Raw genomic sequence first — 18,799 nt, forward strand, 5'->3', positions numbered from 1 at the left:
TCATAACCGTAATAAAACATCATGCAAAATATTTCATCACCGTTGTAACTCCGTTTTCCGCAAACCCAAAACCAATACGATCGTGTGTTTTGATCTAAACGGAAAGCCTCAGGGTCGAGGTCACTACCTCACCAAAAGCAGGAACTTAAAATTACTACGCCATAGAAAAATTCAGTTATAAATCTGTGATTGTTTTTTAAAACGAAAGCTGAAAGTTAGGTATAGAATATGTTTCTTACAGAATATGTTACGATGGTAGCTGGTCTTGTATGAATTTCTGAGCTATAAAATGAGTTGTGGTCTATTTTTTACCGTAGCGTGTTATTTGTGTGCGGGGAAGGACACACATTAACAATTTGCATGTGTAGAATGGAATTTTCCACTCCAACAGTTACAAGTTGATCGTGCTTCCATTTCTGTTACGCGAGTGATCTGTTCGGACGTTATCACTGAAAAGGTGAGTTTTGACAGTTTTATTTTGTTTTAGTCTTGCAGTATAAAGCAACAGAATGTTTCTTTTTCATCTTACTTTCATATTTTGTAGTGTTTGCGTATTTTTGGCCAATATTTTGCAACCATGGTCAATTTAGATCGAACTTTTGATAGAATAGAGACCCGCGCGACCTTCAGCCGGTACAGTCGCTGTTCTTTTACCACCGCCGTTATTCTCATCTTTCCGGTGTGTTCTTGATTTTTCCATTGTGTCCTATTTCGCCATATCGAATACCCAAAATGTATCATCATATTCATATTTAAGTGAATAATTAATTCAGTCATCATAACTTGGCATTTTTAACCCAAGCAATCAAAAAGAGGAAATTTATTCAATATTTTCACTCATCTGTGAAGGAGGGGCTTTAATTCTTCATGATGGAGTTATTTTATATGGAAATCAATTTTACAAAAGCATTTGAATTCATTCATCTCATCTCATTATCTCTAGCCGCTTTATCCTGTTCTACAGGGTCGCAGGCAAGCTGGAGCCTATCCCAGCTGACTACGGGCGAAAGGCGGGGTACACCCTGGACAAGTCGCCAGGTCATCACAGGGCTGACACATAGACACAGACAACCATTCACACTCACATTCACACCTACGGTCAATTTAGAGTCACCAGTTAACCTAACCTGCATGTCTTTGGACTGTGGGGGAAACCAGAGCACCCGGAGGAAACCCACGCGGACACGGGGAGAACATGCAAACTCCACACAGAAAGGCCCTCGCCGGCCACGGGGCTCGAACCCAGGACCTTCTTGCTGTGAGGCGACAGCGCTAACCACTACACCACCGTGCCGCCAGCATTTGAATTGTAATCAAAAAATTTTTCCACATTGGAGGCCAGATAAAGCAAGATGCTATCTTTATTCTTATTAAACATGACAAAAGAAACACTGAGTGTTAGTAAAATTAGAAAATTTATTTTTGGACCATAATGTCCCAAATGAGAGACCAGTTTCGGAGACGGACCCATACCGGTATATCCATATATGAGTGATTCCACGCTTATGGGTACTGAAATGGGGACAAGAACTTATTCACCTAAAACCATTTCTTTTTTTACCATCAGGTCACAAAACATGTAATCTTTAATGAATGATATGTTAAAAGATAACTTTAATGTTCTGAGATGTAATAAAAACATATTTATATGCCAAAGTCAAGCCTATGAGTTCCAAAATGATGTCTGTTCCATTACTTCTGTTACGATTGTCCATCTCGCGTCTGTTACAAATTAATTACAATCTAGCTATATACCATGTTAATCTTATTGAAAGAATGTGTATGTTTATTCTACTACACATGTTTATTAATTATATTTGCTCAAACATCACCTTCCTATGTTTCAAAAAGTAATTCTACATTGTTAAAATTGAGAATATATATGTCCACAACACTTCTGTTACGTTCTGACTTTGGCATATAAATATGTTTTTATTACATCTCAGAAAATTAAAGTTATCTTTTAACATATCATTCATTAAAGATTACATGTTTTGTGACCTGATGGTAAAAAAAAAAAAAAGAAATGGTTTTAGGTGAATTTTTAAAAATAAAGTTCATGTCCCCATTTCAGTACCCATAAGCGTGGAATCACTCATATATAAAAATCTTAGACAACAAAAAACTGAACAATTATAAAGCACAACAAGTCCAAAAGGGAGCGTTAATCACTCCTTCATGTGCACGAGTGAGCGCGTTTCATTTATAACTGTAGCCTCATCAGGGTGTAAACTAATGATCTCAGCATGATGGGTCGATACCTCAGACAGCTGTGCCGCTCAGGAGCCAAAAGCGAACTGTCAGGAAAGTAAGGAATAAAAACCACTTGGGGATGTGCTGTTATAGGAAAATAATCAACAGCAAGCTTGTGTGATGTTGCCAGTCGGTAAGCGGAGTTAGTGTTAACACTCTGAAGTTTATTAATTTCTCATAACAACCTGTCGTAAAATGCAGCAATTTGCCAACTATTACAGGAGGACATGTTTATAGTTATGTTTAATGGGGTGGAATTAAACATAACTGTGCCCACAAAACAAGTCTGTTCCTGTTACGTTACAGCAGCTATAAGCAGGAAAATAAAAATTAAAAAACAAACAAAAAAAACACAGCTTAGAGTGTGAAGACCTATGTCCTGAAGAGATTTCAGAAATTAGAGCTTTACCTGTGACCGTGTTAAATAAATATCTCCTCACAATAAACCTCAGCATACTGACACCTTGTACTGTAAGTTGTTACGACAGATATTAAAATAGCCACATTAGCTGTCATTAGAAAAAAAATGAATCAACACCTCCTGACTAATCAGAATCCAGTATTCAAGAGTACTTCTATAACTTAAATAACATTTTCTTTGCAAATACCTGTTTGAGTTTAGCGATGGTGGTATTGAGCTCGTCTCTCTCCTTGTCCATGGTGGTGATCTGCTGTTTTACGGCCTCGATCTCTCCCGATTTCTCCTGCACACATTCATTCATTTAAACAAAATTACCACTTCCGCACCGAGAGGAAACAAACACCTTTGGCATATTCAATTCCAACACTACGGATGTGGAATCTGGTTCCTGCGCGTTTTCCATAATGACAAAACACCACAACATTTGCTCAGTTAGACGGGAGGCGCAAATGTTCCACTTATCCCAAAAGTAGTCAATCAGCCAAGACGTTTTTGAATGCCTGATGGTTTTCTTTTTCACTTTTGAGGCAGCTAACAAATTCAGGAAGTCAAAACCTTTTCTTCACAAGAGACATGTACATTCACAATAAATATCCCTCTCAAACCATATCCAGATATTCAGTAACGGCATGCAGAACTGCTCGCGGGCTTTTTTTGGTTTGTTATTTTCAGGCTTTTTTTGTTGTTTTTAAACACTGCATAAGACAGAGTTAGACAGACAGATGGAGCTAGCAATATACATCTCTATCTCACGCGCGTGCTCTCTTATATGATGGAGAGCGATTTATATACATACACGAGATTTTTTTAATAATATATAAAAAGAGTGAGCACGAGATAGTGAGAGCGATAAACATTATATAGAGACAGAGATAGATAGATCGAGCGATATATATCTAGCTCACGCCCTCTCTTTTATATGAGAGAGATTTTTTATGAGATAGACAGATTATATACAGAGAGCTAGATAGAGTGATATATATCTATTTCACGCCCTCTTTATATATATATATATATATATATATATATATATATATATATGTGATGGCTTGGCCATGTATCCCGAATGGACAACTCCAGGATTCCTAAGCAACTTCTATTCGGCGAGCTGAAGCTTGGTAAACGCGACAGGGGACGCCCTCGCAAGCGCTGGAAGGACTGCATTAAAGAAGACCTTCGCGCCTTCCAAATGGATCTGAAGACTTGGTATGAGGACGCCCAGGACCGCTGCCTGTGGAGGTGTGCCCTCCATTCTGGGTTGGAAACCTGCGAGCTTAGGCTCAGAGAACGAGCCGCAGAGCGACGAATAAGGAGGCACCACAGGGCTACGGGTCCCCCATCATCATAACTGACGGGGATCTTAAGAAGAAGGTGTGTGTGTGTATATATATATATATATATATATATATATATATATATATATATATATATATATACACACACACACACACACTAGGGCTGTAACAATATGCGTATCAAAATCGAAATCGCGATACGCAGAGCCACGATCTGTATCACGATACAAGAAGGCAGAATCGCGGTACACCCTTTCAAACTTCTCCTCAGCCCAAAAACAGAGGCGCTTCCAAACTTCAATTTATGAATACTTTACTTTTTATTTAAATTACATTTTAAACTTACTTAAATTACTTTTATTTTTTATATGTATTAGTAAGTCGTTTTTTCGCCGACCTGCGACAATCTTCTGCGAGTCACGCAACGTCCACACTCGCCACTGGCAGAGCATTCATTTCTTTTAAGCGGTCGCCATTCTGGTTGCGACGCGGGGAGCGAATCTGTAAACAAGCAGCTCATTGGCTGGCTAGGTGTGCCACAAGCCAATCACAATCACTTGACCGGAAAGGCATGCAGTGTTGCCAGATTGGGCGGGTTTAGGTGCTTTTTGGCTGGTTTTGAACATATTTTGGGGTGGAAAACGTTAGCAATATCTGGCAACACTGAAGGCATGCCTGCTTGGGCGGAAGCCTTCTGCGGCAGTTACATTTTGACACGTGAGCAATGTTTCACTATAAAAATTCCGTAATTTCCATCTGTTTTCCGCGATCACAGATAATCATTGGCCCTATGAGAGTGAGACAGTGAGAGAGCCGCAACCCCCCCCAAAAAAAATCTTAACGGATTTACACGATTTGGAAAAATGACTTTTTCAGAACCGAAAAAAACAGAGCTTCCGGTTCAACAGTATTATTTTGAGAAATAAAACAATCTTTGGATATACATTTGTTCATTTTTGCATACATATTACTCATTCTCTGCAGTGGTCTGAATTATTTGTTATTAAATAGTTAATGTAAGTAAGTAAATGTTAATAAGTCAAATTTACTACTTTAAAAAAACATTTTTAAAAAAAATCGTGGGTGTATCGACTCGTGAGTTGGGTGTATCGTTACAGCCCTAATACACACACATACATATATACATACACACACACACAGGTAGTCGTCGACTTACGACTGCGTTTGGTTACGACTGACCGGTCGTAAACCGATCTGGTCGTAAGTCGGCCTATGTTAAATGAACGTAAGTATATTGTGATGTGTAATGATATTGTAATCATCTTAAAGTCTTATTTCATCAACATTTTCTTATTTCATTACCTTGGCCCATTATTTGGTTTAATTCAAACACTGCATACTACACTGCGTACAGTACAATTCGTTTAATGTGTGCAAAACAAAAAATACGAAATACAGGTGTGAAAAATGGAAAACATTTTAGTTTGAAACATACCAAAATACAAACGTAAAACATAGCAAAATACAAAATTTAGTGACCGCTGGCATCACTGGTGCTTGGCTGTGGGTCGTCTACGTCGTCATCAGCTGTTGCAGCGCTCGGGCTGGCGGGAGCGTTTGCTCGTTTCATAAACCAGGACCTGGGGCGGAAACTGTATGACGGAGTGCGAGAGAGACTGCGAATGTGCCTGGAGTGGAAACTGTTGTACGCGGCGAGAGGCGCTGCCGGGAGCTGGGGCGGAAACCGTCGTACGTTCAGCTGGGAAACACTTGCCAGTCATAACCAGACGGTCATAAAGTCGATCGGTCGTGTGTATATATATATATTTTTTTTTTTTGAGAGATGGAGAGCTATATATAAATAAAAGAGAGCACGATAGACAGATTATATAGAGACAGAGCTAGACAGATAGATCAAGCGATATCTATCTCACACCCTCTCTTTTATGAGATAGGAGAGCAATTTTTATTTTTATACATACATATGCACACAGATAGATAGATAGACACACATACAGTGAGTGAGTGAGTGCACGCACATGAGCGATAGATAGACAGAAAGAGTGATCGATAGATAAATCAGTGTCTCATATGACACTATTTAAGGACACACCCGTTATTAAAATACACTCATGTGGACAACCTGCACAGCTGAAACTGATGATTCTGGACCTGAAAGCAAACAGCATGAAAGCTCCTGTCTGCCCAGAGAGATGACCAGGAGGATGCTGTGTCTCCAGCAGCATTTTGGGAGGATATTCTCGGCTGATGCTCTCTGAAATGTGCCTCTGCGTACTGACACCACTGAAGGCTCTGAGTTAGCTGAGTGGGTTGCATGTCAGTATGCAGTCCCACAGCAACAAACATGCTCTTCTGTACAGCACTGGTCACGACCAAATTCACCATGCCACAGTGCAAGGGCTTCACTTCAATCTTATTTCACTTTAAAACGACAACGAGAACAACTCCGGTGGAGGAGGGGCTTGGCCGTCTCTACATTTAACCCTGAATGTGACGTGAAAACGCTCCATGAAAGCCGAAGCAACGTGAAAAATTTAGTCGAAGCTTTGCTCTCGTCGCTAAACCCTCACCATAAAGTCCAAACTGAACAAAAAACTTTTGAGAGGTGCTTCCAGGAAAGATGCATTAAAAAGGCACAAACGGGTTATATAAGTTCTGCATAACCACACGCTGGGGAATTCGTGGGCTTTAAGAATCCCTGATCTCTAACGGGAGTTAAATAAATAGGCATTCGTATCGAACTTTATTCACAAATGTTATGGACTGTAGGTCAAAGCTCTCCCACTGTTGCAGCTACGAGTTTAAAAGGCGTATTGAACATGACACATGCGTATACTGTAGAAACACACACACTTTACCTCAAGCTGGAGGGTTTGTTCTCTCTGCAGTCTCTCAATCTCCCCTGTGTGTTCCAGTCTGTTCTTCTCTATAATCTCCTGTCCACACAAAAACACATGATTTGTACCACTGTACAAGAACTGTTAACAAATCTGTAGCAAGAAAACTAATTTGAATAAAAGAAAAACACAACACTGACATCAAGTGGTCAGGCTGATGACGGAAGCACAGGAGGGGGGGAAAAAAAAAATGGCAATGCGGTGATGATCCTAATGCGCACACTGTACCTCAGCCTCTCTGAGCCTGCGCTCGAACCATCCCTTGGTTCCCTCCATGGACTGCAACTGAGCCTGCAGCTCCTCCACACTCTGCTGCAGACCCTCCAGCTCCTTATTGCGAGCCTACAACACACAGCAACGTTTCAAAACACATACACACCTTTCTATAGTCCTCTTTTTTATATTATATTGTTTATACACCCCGTATTTAATCCACTCCCTCTTTCTTCACCGTATCCCTCCTCAGTCCTATTTCTATGGTATTAGTTTCGGTGCATAATTAAACATCTGCTCAATAAAATAAACTAAACAACTGCAGATGCTTTGCCGAGCATCATACACACGGAAATCTGGCAAACTGGACGGACAAACGCGATTTTAGTGTGAAAAGGCCTGTATTTGGTGCGTTAATATGAGAACAAAAACAAAACTACACAGGGTGTTTACATTAGACCGTATCCGTCTCGTTTTCGTCGTGGGCGCACTGTCCGTGCACATTAAAACGCCGGGAAACGACTCCACAGGCGGAACAACCTGAATCCGCCAGGGCCCACGTATTCAACCCAGTTCGTATCTGATCCGGTGCTGTGTAAACATTGAGGAACAAGGAAACACAGTGCTGAGCTCTAGCTGATGTCGTCATTGGACAACGTCACTGTGACATCCACCTTCCTGATTCGCTGGCGTTGGGATCTCACACACACACAGCGGCTCAGTCCCGAATCACTGCTCGTGCGCTTCACTCGCGCGCTCTGTGAGCTGCGCAGGGCCGGAGTGCGCACCCTCCAGAGGGCACTCGCTGTTCAGGGCGGAGTGATTTGGAGCGCAGGAGGAAGCGCTGAGCCGCACTGACGTTTATTTACACATTTCAACCTCCTTCAGGCGCTTAAACTCAGTGAGAACATGAACATCACAGCCAGGTGTGTTTATCTGCTGGACAAGGTGTTCGCTTGCCATCCTTCCACTTGCAAGTAGTGAGTGACTTGTGCATGCTCGATATGCACTGGGATCATGTGACGTGCCGTCTAATTAGTCATGTGATTAGCGTATCCGTGTATTGGCGTTGCTGTGTGCACGCGAATCGTTTTAAAAACGTTAATCTGATGATCCGCTGATACGGTCTACTGTAAACACCACCTGTATGTTTGCAAAGGTGGATTCTCTCTTTAATTAATACAGAGGCCTTCACATGGCGACACCGCGAGGAGTTCATTATTATTTAAAAAAAATACATATTGAACAATTTTAACTTCAGAAATATGATCAAGTGATCTCCTCTATCGTGACTCGTGAAGCTTATGACTCAGCATTTGCTTGTTCAAGATTGCCATAAAGTACCGTAAAGGTCTAATTTTTACTTCCATAGCCTGGTAAAATATTGGTGTTAAACATATGAAGCTATAACAAACACATACGTGTGTACTGTTCAAGGTTAGGTCATGAATATCTTCCTCTGTTCCCTTTACTTTATACTTTTTTTTAAAGGTCCCATGGCATGAAATTTTCACTTTCTGAGGTTTTTTTAACGTTAAAATGAGTTCCTCTGACCTTCTTAAGTCACCCCAGTGGCTAGAAATGTCATAATGTGTAAACCAAACTACGCCCAATATTTGAGAATGGCGCGTCAAAACGGCGCGTTGATAAACTCTTCCCTTTACTACGTCAGCAAGGGAGATGATCCCCACGCCCCCCCCCTCTGGATTCCCACCCACTGTATGGATTGCCCCGCCCAGTTGTAGTGAGGAGACCATAGAGGACAAAACAACATGGCATCACCCAAGCGAGCGAAACATGGAAGTTGCGCTGTACATGGATGTGACAACACAGAAAGGAGTCTGTTTTTACTGCCGACGGGAGAGCCCCTGAAGACGCAGTGGCTTCATTTTATTTACTCCAATAATACGCCGTCGAGTCTACCTAAGATGGTGTATGTTTGTCAGAAGCATTTTCCTGATGAATGTTTCCACAACTTGGGACAGTACAGGGCAGGTTTTGCACATCAGCTGTCACTGAAGCCTGGGTCCGTACCAAGCATCCCTGCCGCACCAGCCACAAACACCGAACAAGTAAGTGTATAACTGTTAAGTCGTTTTGCCGTGTTTTAAAATCGGTGCCACGTTAGCCTTGCAATGGCTACATTAGCTGTGCAGCTAACCGCTTCCTGCAGTTAGCCAGGTACTCTGCGCTACAAAACCAAAAAGCATGCAGCATGCTCTGTTATAATAGCCAATCAAAACAGTTTTTACAAAGACACCCACATTCTTTTTTTTAAGTCACTCGTTCATTTTATTTGTTTGTTTGTTCAGTAAAAACCCAAACATTTGTTGAATTTATTTTATTTCCTCGCGTCGCACCTTAATGACGTCAGCGCGCGGTATTTTTCCCTTCGCGGTTTGTTCCTTCTCTCTCGCCATAGTAAGACACCCACATCCGCTTGTTCTGACCCACTGGAGGTAGCGGCACAGTGCTGTTAGCCAATCAGAGGTAATACGTTTACATGTCATGAATATTAATGATAAGACCCGCCCCCACCCTCTACCCTTCCCCGCCTCCTGCTTCTCATTAGCAAAACGACGCACTGGGAAAAGCGCTGAAATGGGCCTTTTTCCCCAGGAGGCTATATCTACGTGCCGAGGGTTCATTTTGAGAAAGGCTGCGGATATAACATCCGGAAACCTCCACGAGCCCGTTTAAAGCATCAACAAACCACCATGCCATGGGCCCTTTAAATATTATAGATAGAGAAAGCATATTACACAGCTGCAAGAAGAGATGAAGTTTATCTTCAAGTACTGAACATATTCATGACTGAGCGAAGCGAACGAGTGAAAATATTTTCCACACGAGAAGATAAACTTAATTTTTTTTTAAAATTCAAATCTTTATTTCGAACGTGTGAACAAAAGAATAAATAAAATAAAAAGTGATACATGTAAGGAAGGGCCAGTTAAGCAATAATAATTTAAGTTAAAAACAGTTAAAACTATGATAATTTAAGAACATAGAAAAGAGTTCCATGTTCTAGATCTTATGATGTGACATCACTGACTGCTTAGTTTCGAGTCAGAACACGGTGGAAGCAACACAGTCTTTTGACCGTGCGCCAGACTTTGTGATTTACCTTGTTGTTTTTAAGTAAACATTTTACAAAGACAAGCCAAGTTGTCATGTCTTGTCGCTCGCGTGGAAAAAGAGTGTTTTTTCAACTGACTCTAGAAATGGTACAGTAACCAAGGAAGAGCTAACGGAGTGCCATAAGGCAGATTCTACCGTAACTGGATCCATTAATCACTTGCCCACAAAATAAGAAATTTTTCTTGTCCTTTTTTCAGTGAGGTAATATTTTCAAGATTGAAAATATGGTATTTGGTCTTCTAAAACAGCACGTCATTTAAAAATACACTGAGTATATCAATAAAAGATTTTTAAAGAATAAAGTTCTATTTCTTTGACATATCTGACAGACATAACTCCCATTTTAAAAATCACTTTCATTATCCCTGTTGCTATCGTCAGTGAATTTCTGTCAGATGACCTGACGATAGACTCGGCCATTATGGATCTTTGGTAGTTATCGTGTGGAAGCAGGCTTTATCATTTTTGGGTTGAAATAGATTAACAGCGAAAAAACTATTTCGTTCACGAGAGAAGCCGACAGTTATTTTTAAAAAATGCTATCGTCAGTCTGTCAGTCAAATGCACCTGACGATAGCAAAATTCAAGCCCTCGCCACGCACATGTTGACTGACGCAAAGAGGAAATTCTACTGCGCGTGATTTTTGTGACAGCAGACATTTACTTCCAGGCAAGACTTGGAGTTCTGACAGCTAGATTTCATCAAATAAATCAAGGTAAGATTTTCTGTCAGCTATCCTGACGATAGAAATTTTTGACTATAGAAACGTTGAGAATAGATTTGTGCATTCATATTTTAATTTTTCTGGAGGAAAACTATCGTAAGTTGAGATAAATCAGAGCCACTTGCGATCCTTTCAGCCGACAGGCCGTTTCAATGTGTTATTTCCCCGCGAAAGTGACCCAGTCGTGTCTATCGTCACTGTTCTGACAATTATTGCTGATATTTCAATTTTGAAAATAAATTTTATCTTTATTTCAATATTTTATTTTAGTATTTGGTTCTAGTGATGAGATATTTAATATTATTACTAAATTTGTCAGATTAATAATGTAAGAAACAGTTTTGTTGCGATTGTCATCTAGAGTGTCTGTCAGAATATGATGGTAGACGTTAGTTTCTGTCAGATTTTGATGATAGAAACCGATGTGTTTCTATTGTCATGTAGCATGCAGGGCTCGAAATTAACTTTTTTTCTTTGTGTCCCCCAGTGGTCCCGAATTCTGTGTTGTATTGTCCCGAATGGAAGCAATAGTGTCCCCATTTTTTTCCTCTCTGAAATAACCAGTGGTTAATATTATCATATGAAGTTACTATTATATTTGTAACTATGCGATTTTGAACCCTTTATATCATTTTTACAATAAGTCACAAGACACAAGCGACACATGTCCTATACATCATCTACTTCAAAATTACAGTTATTGCATTTTCAGTTTATTAAACTTTGGCGATCTCACTGTATGAATAGATACCCGTTTATTTAAAGGGGCCAACTAGCTCATTCAGAAAATGTTTCAACTCACTACATCTGCAGTACACTTTAGTTGAAAATAAGACCCCTTTTATGTTCATTTCATCTACTTATACCTTGAATATCTGTTGGCACTTATAAGGCCAACTTATAATTTTCACCATTACCGTTATCCATTTTTATGAACTTTCCGTTATCCATTTTATGAACTTTCGCTGCCGAAACGTGGGTGCAAATGTTAGCAACATCAGCATAGTGCCAGGTCCGAGCCTAGTTGTGCTGCTGACTGACTAAACTTTCTGAACTAGAAAGACACCAAGAAAACTCACTTATTCTGTTGAACGGTATCTTCCGTCAATATCATCCACATCATTCCTGTTGTATTTTATAACGTGTCTAACAGTGTTCATTAAGTTCATTCAGTTGCTAGCGTTGCCTGCAGACCAGGCGATGACACTTTGGATCCTGAAGGTCCCGGAGACGTTATGTCTGGGCTTTCAGTTTCTTCCCCGCGGTCGGTCCGCTTCAACCACTTAAGCATTTTTGTTCTGCAAGAGTCGGCGCAGCGTGTGCGGTAGCAATTCCATTCCAAGTCCATATAATGCGGACACCGGCCGAAGATTCTAGAACAGAATGCGCTGCTCTGTAGCCTACGGATGCAGGTGCATCGAAAGTGTAGCTACTATGTATTTTTCGCTGTTAACGTTTTAAAATTAAAACTGACAAATTAGGTGAATGTCTACGTATGTGTTACGGCTTTGTAAATAATATTAATGTAGAACTTTTTTTCTAGATCTATTTTTTCCATTGTCCCGGGATTGTCCCAGATATGATAATTTTGTGTCCCGATGACATTTTTTATGGTCCCCGGGACGTCGGGACACCGTTAGTTTCGAGCGCTGGTAGCATGTCTGTCATGCCAGGCTTTTATTAATTAGTTACCACGACTACTGTCCTAAAATTTACTGTGAATGTCCAAGACCCCAAATGCTACTAGAAAAACTTAATAGAATGATCAAAATAATCAATTCAGCAATTTAAGGAGATGGGACTTAACTGGCCTCTGTTATGGTAGAATCTGCCATTACTAATATATTATATATATATAAAACCGATTTATTTTACTACTAATTAACTAATAATAATAAGTAAAATGAACTTAAACATGTTCAAAAAGGAGTAGGAAGAAATAAAAACTAATTAACTCCTACCCCCACTCTCTACTTCCCTATAATCTTGTATGATACCAATTATTTCATGTGAATATCCGTATGATACTAATTGATAGTACAAATTACAACCAAAATAACAACAATTAATAATAAGACAGAGCGGCAAGCCCCATCCTGAGAACATCCAGATTCCCCCTCAAGCCCCTTCCTCCCAGTATTCTATCGCTAAAAATTATTTGTTTCTATTTGTTTTTAAACTGCTTGATGTTTGGACATCGTTCCAGCTCCACACTCCGTCTGTTCCATCGCTTTACTCCATATACATAATCTTTTTATTGTAGTTCGACATCTTTGGATCTTAAAGTTTGACATTTCCCTTAAAGGGGAACAGAGGGCAATATATAGAGTAAATATAACAATAAAACACACATTAACGAACCTTATTCAAGACTTACAAAAGTTTTTTGTTCTAATGTTGGAAAGTTATAGTGTTTTGAAAGTAGCTCGAGCAAACTATTTCCGCAGTTTGAACAGCCCGCCATGATATTAATTTTATCCAATCAGAATGCACGTTCATTTTCTCTGCGTAACGTCATTACGTGGAATTTTGTGGTACGACAGACGTACCACAAAAGACTTGCAGCTGTAATTGCAGCAAAAGGTGGCTCTACAGAGTATTGACGCAGGGGGGCTGAATACTAATGCACACCACATTTTTCAGATTTTTATTTGTTTAAAATTTTGAAGACCATTTATCATTTTCGTTTCACTTCACAATTATGTGCTACTCTATGTTGGGCTATCACATAAAATCTCAATAAAAAAAAAACCTTTAAGTTCGTGGTTATAAGGTGGAAAAATGTGAAAAAGTTCAAGGGGTATGAATACTTTTTCAAAGCACTGTATTTCATCCGAAAAATGAAAGTTTTTCAACTCAAGAAGATAAACTTCATATCTTTAAACCAGCGTGTTTCCTCACGAATGACAGAGATGTGTGTCATGGTTTTGGTTCTCCATGTCCCGGATGAAAAATGCATGTGGTGAATTTCCCAGTAAAGTCTATCTTCTACGAATAACCCTTCCTTCCCCCAAATCCGTCTCTGACCTTCTCATCTCGTAGCTGGGCGCGGATCTCCTCCTCCGTACGGCTCTTGTCTTCGTGGAGGCCGCGAAGCTCTCTCTCGTAGCGCGCCCGTATGCTCAGCACCTCTTTCTCATGCTGGAGCCGCACGTCGCTCAGCTCCTCTTTGTGCCTTGACTTCTCCTGCGCCGTCTCGATGGCCAGCTCGTCCAGCATGGCTTTGCGCTTGTCTGCTGTCTGCCACAGCGACGACAGAACAGTCAGGAGACGCACAACCACAGTAAAGACATGCCAATAGTAATACAACCTGCTGGTCTCAGTGTAGCCAATTAGCAAACCTTCGCTAAGCTCATCGATATCGCAGTCGATCACGTTTAATTAATTGAGAAAGACAAAGTTCTTAATCATGAGACAGATTCTACCGTAACTGGATCCATTAACCACTTGCCCACAAAATAAGAAATTTTTCTTGTCCTTTTTTCAGTGAGGTAATATTTTCAAGATTGAAAATATGGTATTTGGTCTTCTAAAACAGCACGTCATTTAAAAATACACTGAGTATATCAATAAAAGATTTTTAAAGAATAAAGTTCTATTTCTTTGACATATCTGACAGACATAACTCCCATTTTAAAAATCACTTTCATTATCCCTGTTGCTATCGTCAGTGAATTTCTGTCAGATGACCTGACGATAGACTCGGCCATTATGGATCTTTGGTAGTTATCGTGTGGAAGCAGGCTTTATCATTTTTGGGTTGAAATAGATTAACAGCGAAAAAACTATTTTGTTCACGAGAGAAGCCCACAGTTATTTTTAAAAAATGCTATCGTCAGTCTGTCAGTCAAACGCACCTGACGATAGCAAAATTCAAGCCCTCGCCACGCACATGTTGACTGACGCAAAGAGGAAATTCTACTGCGAGTGATTTTTGTGACAGCAGACATTTACTTCCGGGCAAGACTTGGAGTTCTGACAGCTAGATTTCATCAAATAAATCAAGGTAAGATTTTCAGTCAGCTATCCTGACGATAGAAATTTTTGATGATAGAAACGTTGAGAATAGATTTGTGCATTCATATTTACATTTTTCTGGAGGAAAACTATCGTAAGTTGAGATAAATCGGAGACACTTGCGACCCTTTCAGCCGACAGGCCGTTTCAATGTGTTATTTCCCCGCGAAAGTGACCCAGTCGTGTCTATCGTCACTGTTCTGACAATTATTGTTGATATTTCAATTTTGAAAATAAATTTTATCTTTTTTATTTCAATATTTTATTTTAGTATTTGGTTCTAGTGATGAGGTATTTAATATTATGACTAAATTTGTCAGATTAATAATGTAAGAAACAGTTTTGTTGCGATTGTCATCTAGAGTGTCCGTCAGAATATGATGGTAGACGTTAGTTTGTCTGTCAGATTTTGATGATAGAAACCGATGTGTTTCTATTGTCATGTAGCATGTCTGTCATGTCAGGCTTTTATTAATTAGTTACCAGGACGACTGTCCGAAAATTTACTGTGAATGTCCAAGACCCCAAATGCTACTAGAAAAACTTAATGATCAAAATAATCAATTCAGCAATTTAAGGAGATGGGACTTAACTGGCCTCTGTTATGGTAGAATCTGCCATGAGCTTAAAAAGAGGAATTGTGTCGCTTTGCTCTCGACCACATTTTGAGTCTTTTGTGAGAGAGGGAAAAAAAAAGTGCAAAAATCAGTCACGTTGAAAGAAGTTCCTCAGCTTTTGTACACGCAAACTTGCTGCACATTCTGTATAATTGTAATATTCACTCGACATTTTAAATACTTAAAAGGCTTCAGGGAAAGCAACTTTTAAAAAAAAAAAAAAAGGGGCACGTTAGTGCTAATTACCAGACATGCATCAACCTTGATAGCATTGGTGCAGCCATAGAAGGCTCTTACTTTCAACTCCAGAGAACAGACTGTGAGATTCGACCAAATTAACAAAACGATGAAGCTGACTAAATTTCATCAAGAGTGCAATATACAGCTTTTCCCATCTGGCTCATTTCTGTTATTTCAATTTGAATTGGTGTACTGTATAAGAAATACCATTTTGGACCTGTTCTTCAAAACACAATGGACTTACACAAGCAGTTTATACACACTGGATTGAATATACACTCAGCCACTTTAAAGTGCATATCACGGGTAAATTCAGGAGCAAGATCAATGTAATTCTCTTATTTTATATTAAACTTTGGTCAAATATCTGTCGCATTTTGTGCAATTTTTTTTTTACCTTGCGCAACATCAGAAAAATCCAGTTGAAATCGAGCCATTTGAGGCGAATTGGTCCGCCTCTGAAAAACTTTGCATTTGGATTTCCCGGCAAACATTGATTTTCGTGACGTCGCGTGCGGGACGCCTCCTTCTGAATCCTACGTCAGCGCTGGTTTGTTTAGGAGAAAACGACCTGGTGGTTTTCTGACACAAATTTCTTCAACGTTATCGCGTAATTATTAAAATGGTTAACAGATGTATCGTAGGAGGGTGTAGCAACACCAATCTTGATGGGATTAGTACTCATCGTTTTCCAAAAGACCGGACAACGAGAGAGAAATGGGAGCGCTTGGTCTACACAGGCTGTGCACTGAAACCGTGCAAAGCTCGCGCAGCCTGCTGGCGCTTCCGCAGGTGACGTCACGAATCTGGCTCCAGACTCCCTGGGGATTTTTCCAGACGCGTTTTGTTATTTTATTTTATTTTTTTTCTGCTGTAGACAGATGGCCTTGTGCAAAATTACCCTTCTGGATGAGTGTGTAAAGGGACATACTTTCATATAAAAAAAAAAAACACGAAATTGGTCCAGAATATGCACTTTAATAAGGACACAGGATAAGGCAAGGAACGCAAAACATCCACTGAGGGGCAGTTCTGAGAACAGAAACGCCTTGTTAATGAGAGCGGTCAGAGGAGAAGGCCAGACGAGTTTGAGCTGACAGGAAGTTTAGAGTAACTCAAACGAGTGCTCTTTACAACCATGGTGAGCAGAAAAGCATCTCAAGATGCAGAACATGCTGAAACTTGAGATGGATAGTGACAACAATAGATGAGCACATTGGGCGGGACGGTGGTGTCAGTGGTTAGCACGGTCGCCTCACAGCAAGAAGGTTCTGGGTTCGAGCCCAGTGCTCGACGGGGGCGTTTCTGTGTGGAGTTTGCATGTTTTCCCCGTGTCTGCGTGGGTTTCCTCTGGGTTCTTCCTCAAAGACATGCGGTAAGGTTAATATGGGACGGCCTTGAGCGAGGCACCTAACTCCCAACTGCATATTCCCGGGCGCTGTTAGCATGGCTGCCCGCTGCTCTGGGTATGTGTGTGCGCTCATTGCTCACTGCTTCAGATGGGTTAAATGCAGAGAGGAATTTCACAAGTGTGTGATGAATAAAGCTGTTGCCGTTTCAATCTCGTCACACAAGAACAGGAATCTGAGGCAACCTTTGAGCCTCGCTCAAAGCAGAAAGAGGAAAGATCATGTGACGTTTTCCAATCAACAACAATACATTTCCTCCCTGAGACCTGCCACTCGCTGGATTTTTTTTTATTTTTATTTTTTAAATGCCTTGAGATCATCAGTTTACTCAAACCAAACGTGAACATTAACACAAGATCTGGATTGTGCAACCCCAGTAGCTGGGTATTTTAATCTGCATAAAGCTCTCTGGAGAACCCGGAGGAAACCCACACTCCACACGGGGTTCGATCCCGGAACCTTCCTGCCATGAGGCGACAGTGCTAACCATTACACCACCGTGCCGATTTAGACATGGTCATTCCATATCAAAATCCATCCATCCATTATCTCTAGCCGCTTTATCCTGTTCTACAGGGTCGCAGGCAAGCTGGAGCCTATCCCAGCTGACTATGGGCGAAAGGCGGGGTACACCCTGGACAAGTCGCCAGGTCATCACAGGGCTGACACATAGACACAGACAACCATTCACACTCACATTCACACCTACGGTCAATTTAGAGTCACCAGTTAACCTAACCTGCATGTCTTTGGACTGTGGGGGAAACCGGAGCACCCGGAGGAAACCCACGCGGACACGGGGAGAACATGCAAACTCCGCACAGAAAGGCCCTCACCGGCCACGGGGCTCGAACCCAGGACCTTCTTGCTGTGAGGCGACAGCTCTAACCACTACACCACCGTACCGCCCCCAAATCAAAATCAAATTTGGAAAATTTTTTTACGCTCGTATTTTTTTTTTTGAACCAGTCAAATATATACACAAATGATAAAGAAAGCCAAAATATTAAAGCTTTTACAACTTGATTTACCGAGTTCCATCCCATTTTACTGGGGAAGGGGGTAGGGATGGCGAAAACTAAAAAAAATCTTGACCGACCACCGAGCCTCTTTAGCCGGTTAACCTATGAGTTTAACAGGGATGCAAACGGTGCGCCTTTTGGCGGATGCCGCCTTTTTCACGGCTGAATCGTGCAGATCAGATTTTTTTTTGGGGGGGGGGCGCGTTGGAGTGTCTGAATAATTTCAACTGCATTTGCTTATTTAGTAATTTTAATACAGAATTTACTCTGATGAAATTATTCAGACACTCCAACACCCCCCCCCCAAAAATCGGATCTGCACGATTCAGCCGTGAAAAAGTCGGCATCTGCGCCTTTAGTTTGTGTGAAGAGATATGATCTGCAATAACATGCCTTGTTGGCTACAGACCGAAACATACTTTCAGAATGCACTGGCCAAGGCAGGACTAAACTCGATGTGCCTTCTAATAATAATTAAAAAAAAAACAGAATAGTAATTTGTAAGCTAAAAAGCCTGTGTCTACACTTTTCTCTCGCCGAGTGGCAGCTGTTTTCAACTGGGGCGGG

General features: G+C 40.7%; 1 protein-coding gene across 3 annotated transcripts in view; it reads right to left on the minus strand.

Annotated features, from left to right (window-relative positions):
* gripap1 (GRIP1 associated protein 1) overlaps positions 1 to 18,799 on the minus strand; it is a 259,951-nt gene that overhangs the window by 160,620 nt on the left and 80,532 nt on the right. For all 3 annotated transcript variants that reach the window (XM_060932398.1, XM_060932397.1, XM_060932399.1), the window contains 4 exons: positions 13,955 to 14,167; positions 7,077 to 7,190; positions 6,810 to 6,887; positions 2,862 to 2,957 (listed from right to left, as the gene is read on the minus strand). In XM_060932398.1, the coding sequence (XP_060788381.1) occupies positions 2,862 to 2,957; positions 6,810 to 6,887; positions 7,077 to 7,190; positions 13,955 to 14,167 (501 nt within the window). The remainder of the gene's footprint in view (positions 1 to 2,861; positions 2,958 to 6,809; positions 6,888 to 7,076; positions 7,191 to 13,954; positions 14,168 to 18,799) is intronic.

This window comes from Neoarius graeffei, chromosome 10 (genome assembly GCF_027579695.1).
Source record: "Neoarius graeffei isolate fNeoGra1 chromosome 10, fNeoGra1.pri, whole genome shotgun sequence".
In the NCBI taxonomy this organism is placed as follows: domain Eukaryota; kingdom Metazoa; phylum Chordata; class Actinopteri; order Siluriformes; family Ariidae; genus Neoarius; species Neoarius graeffei.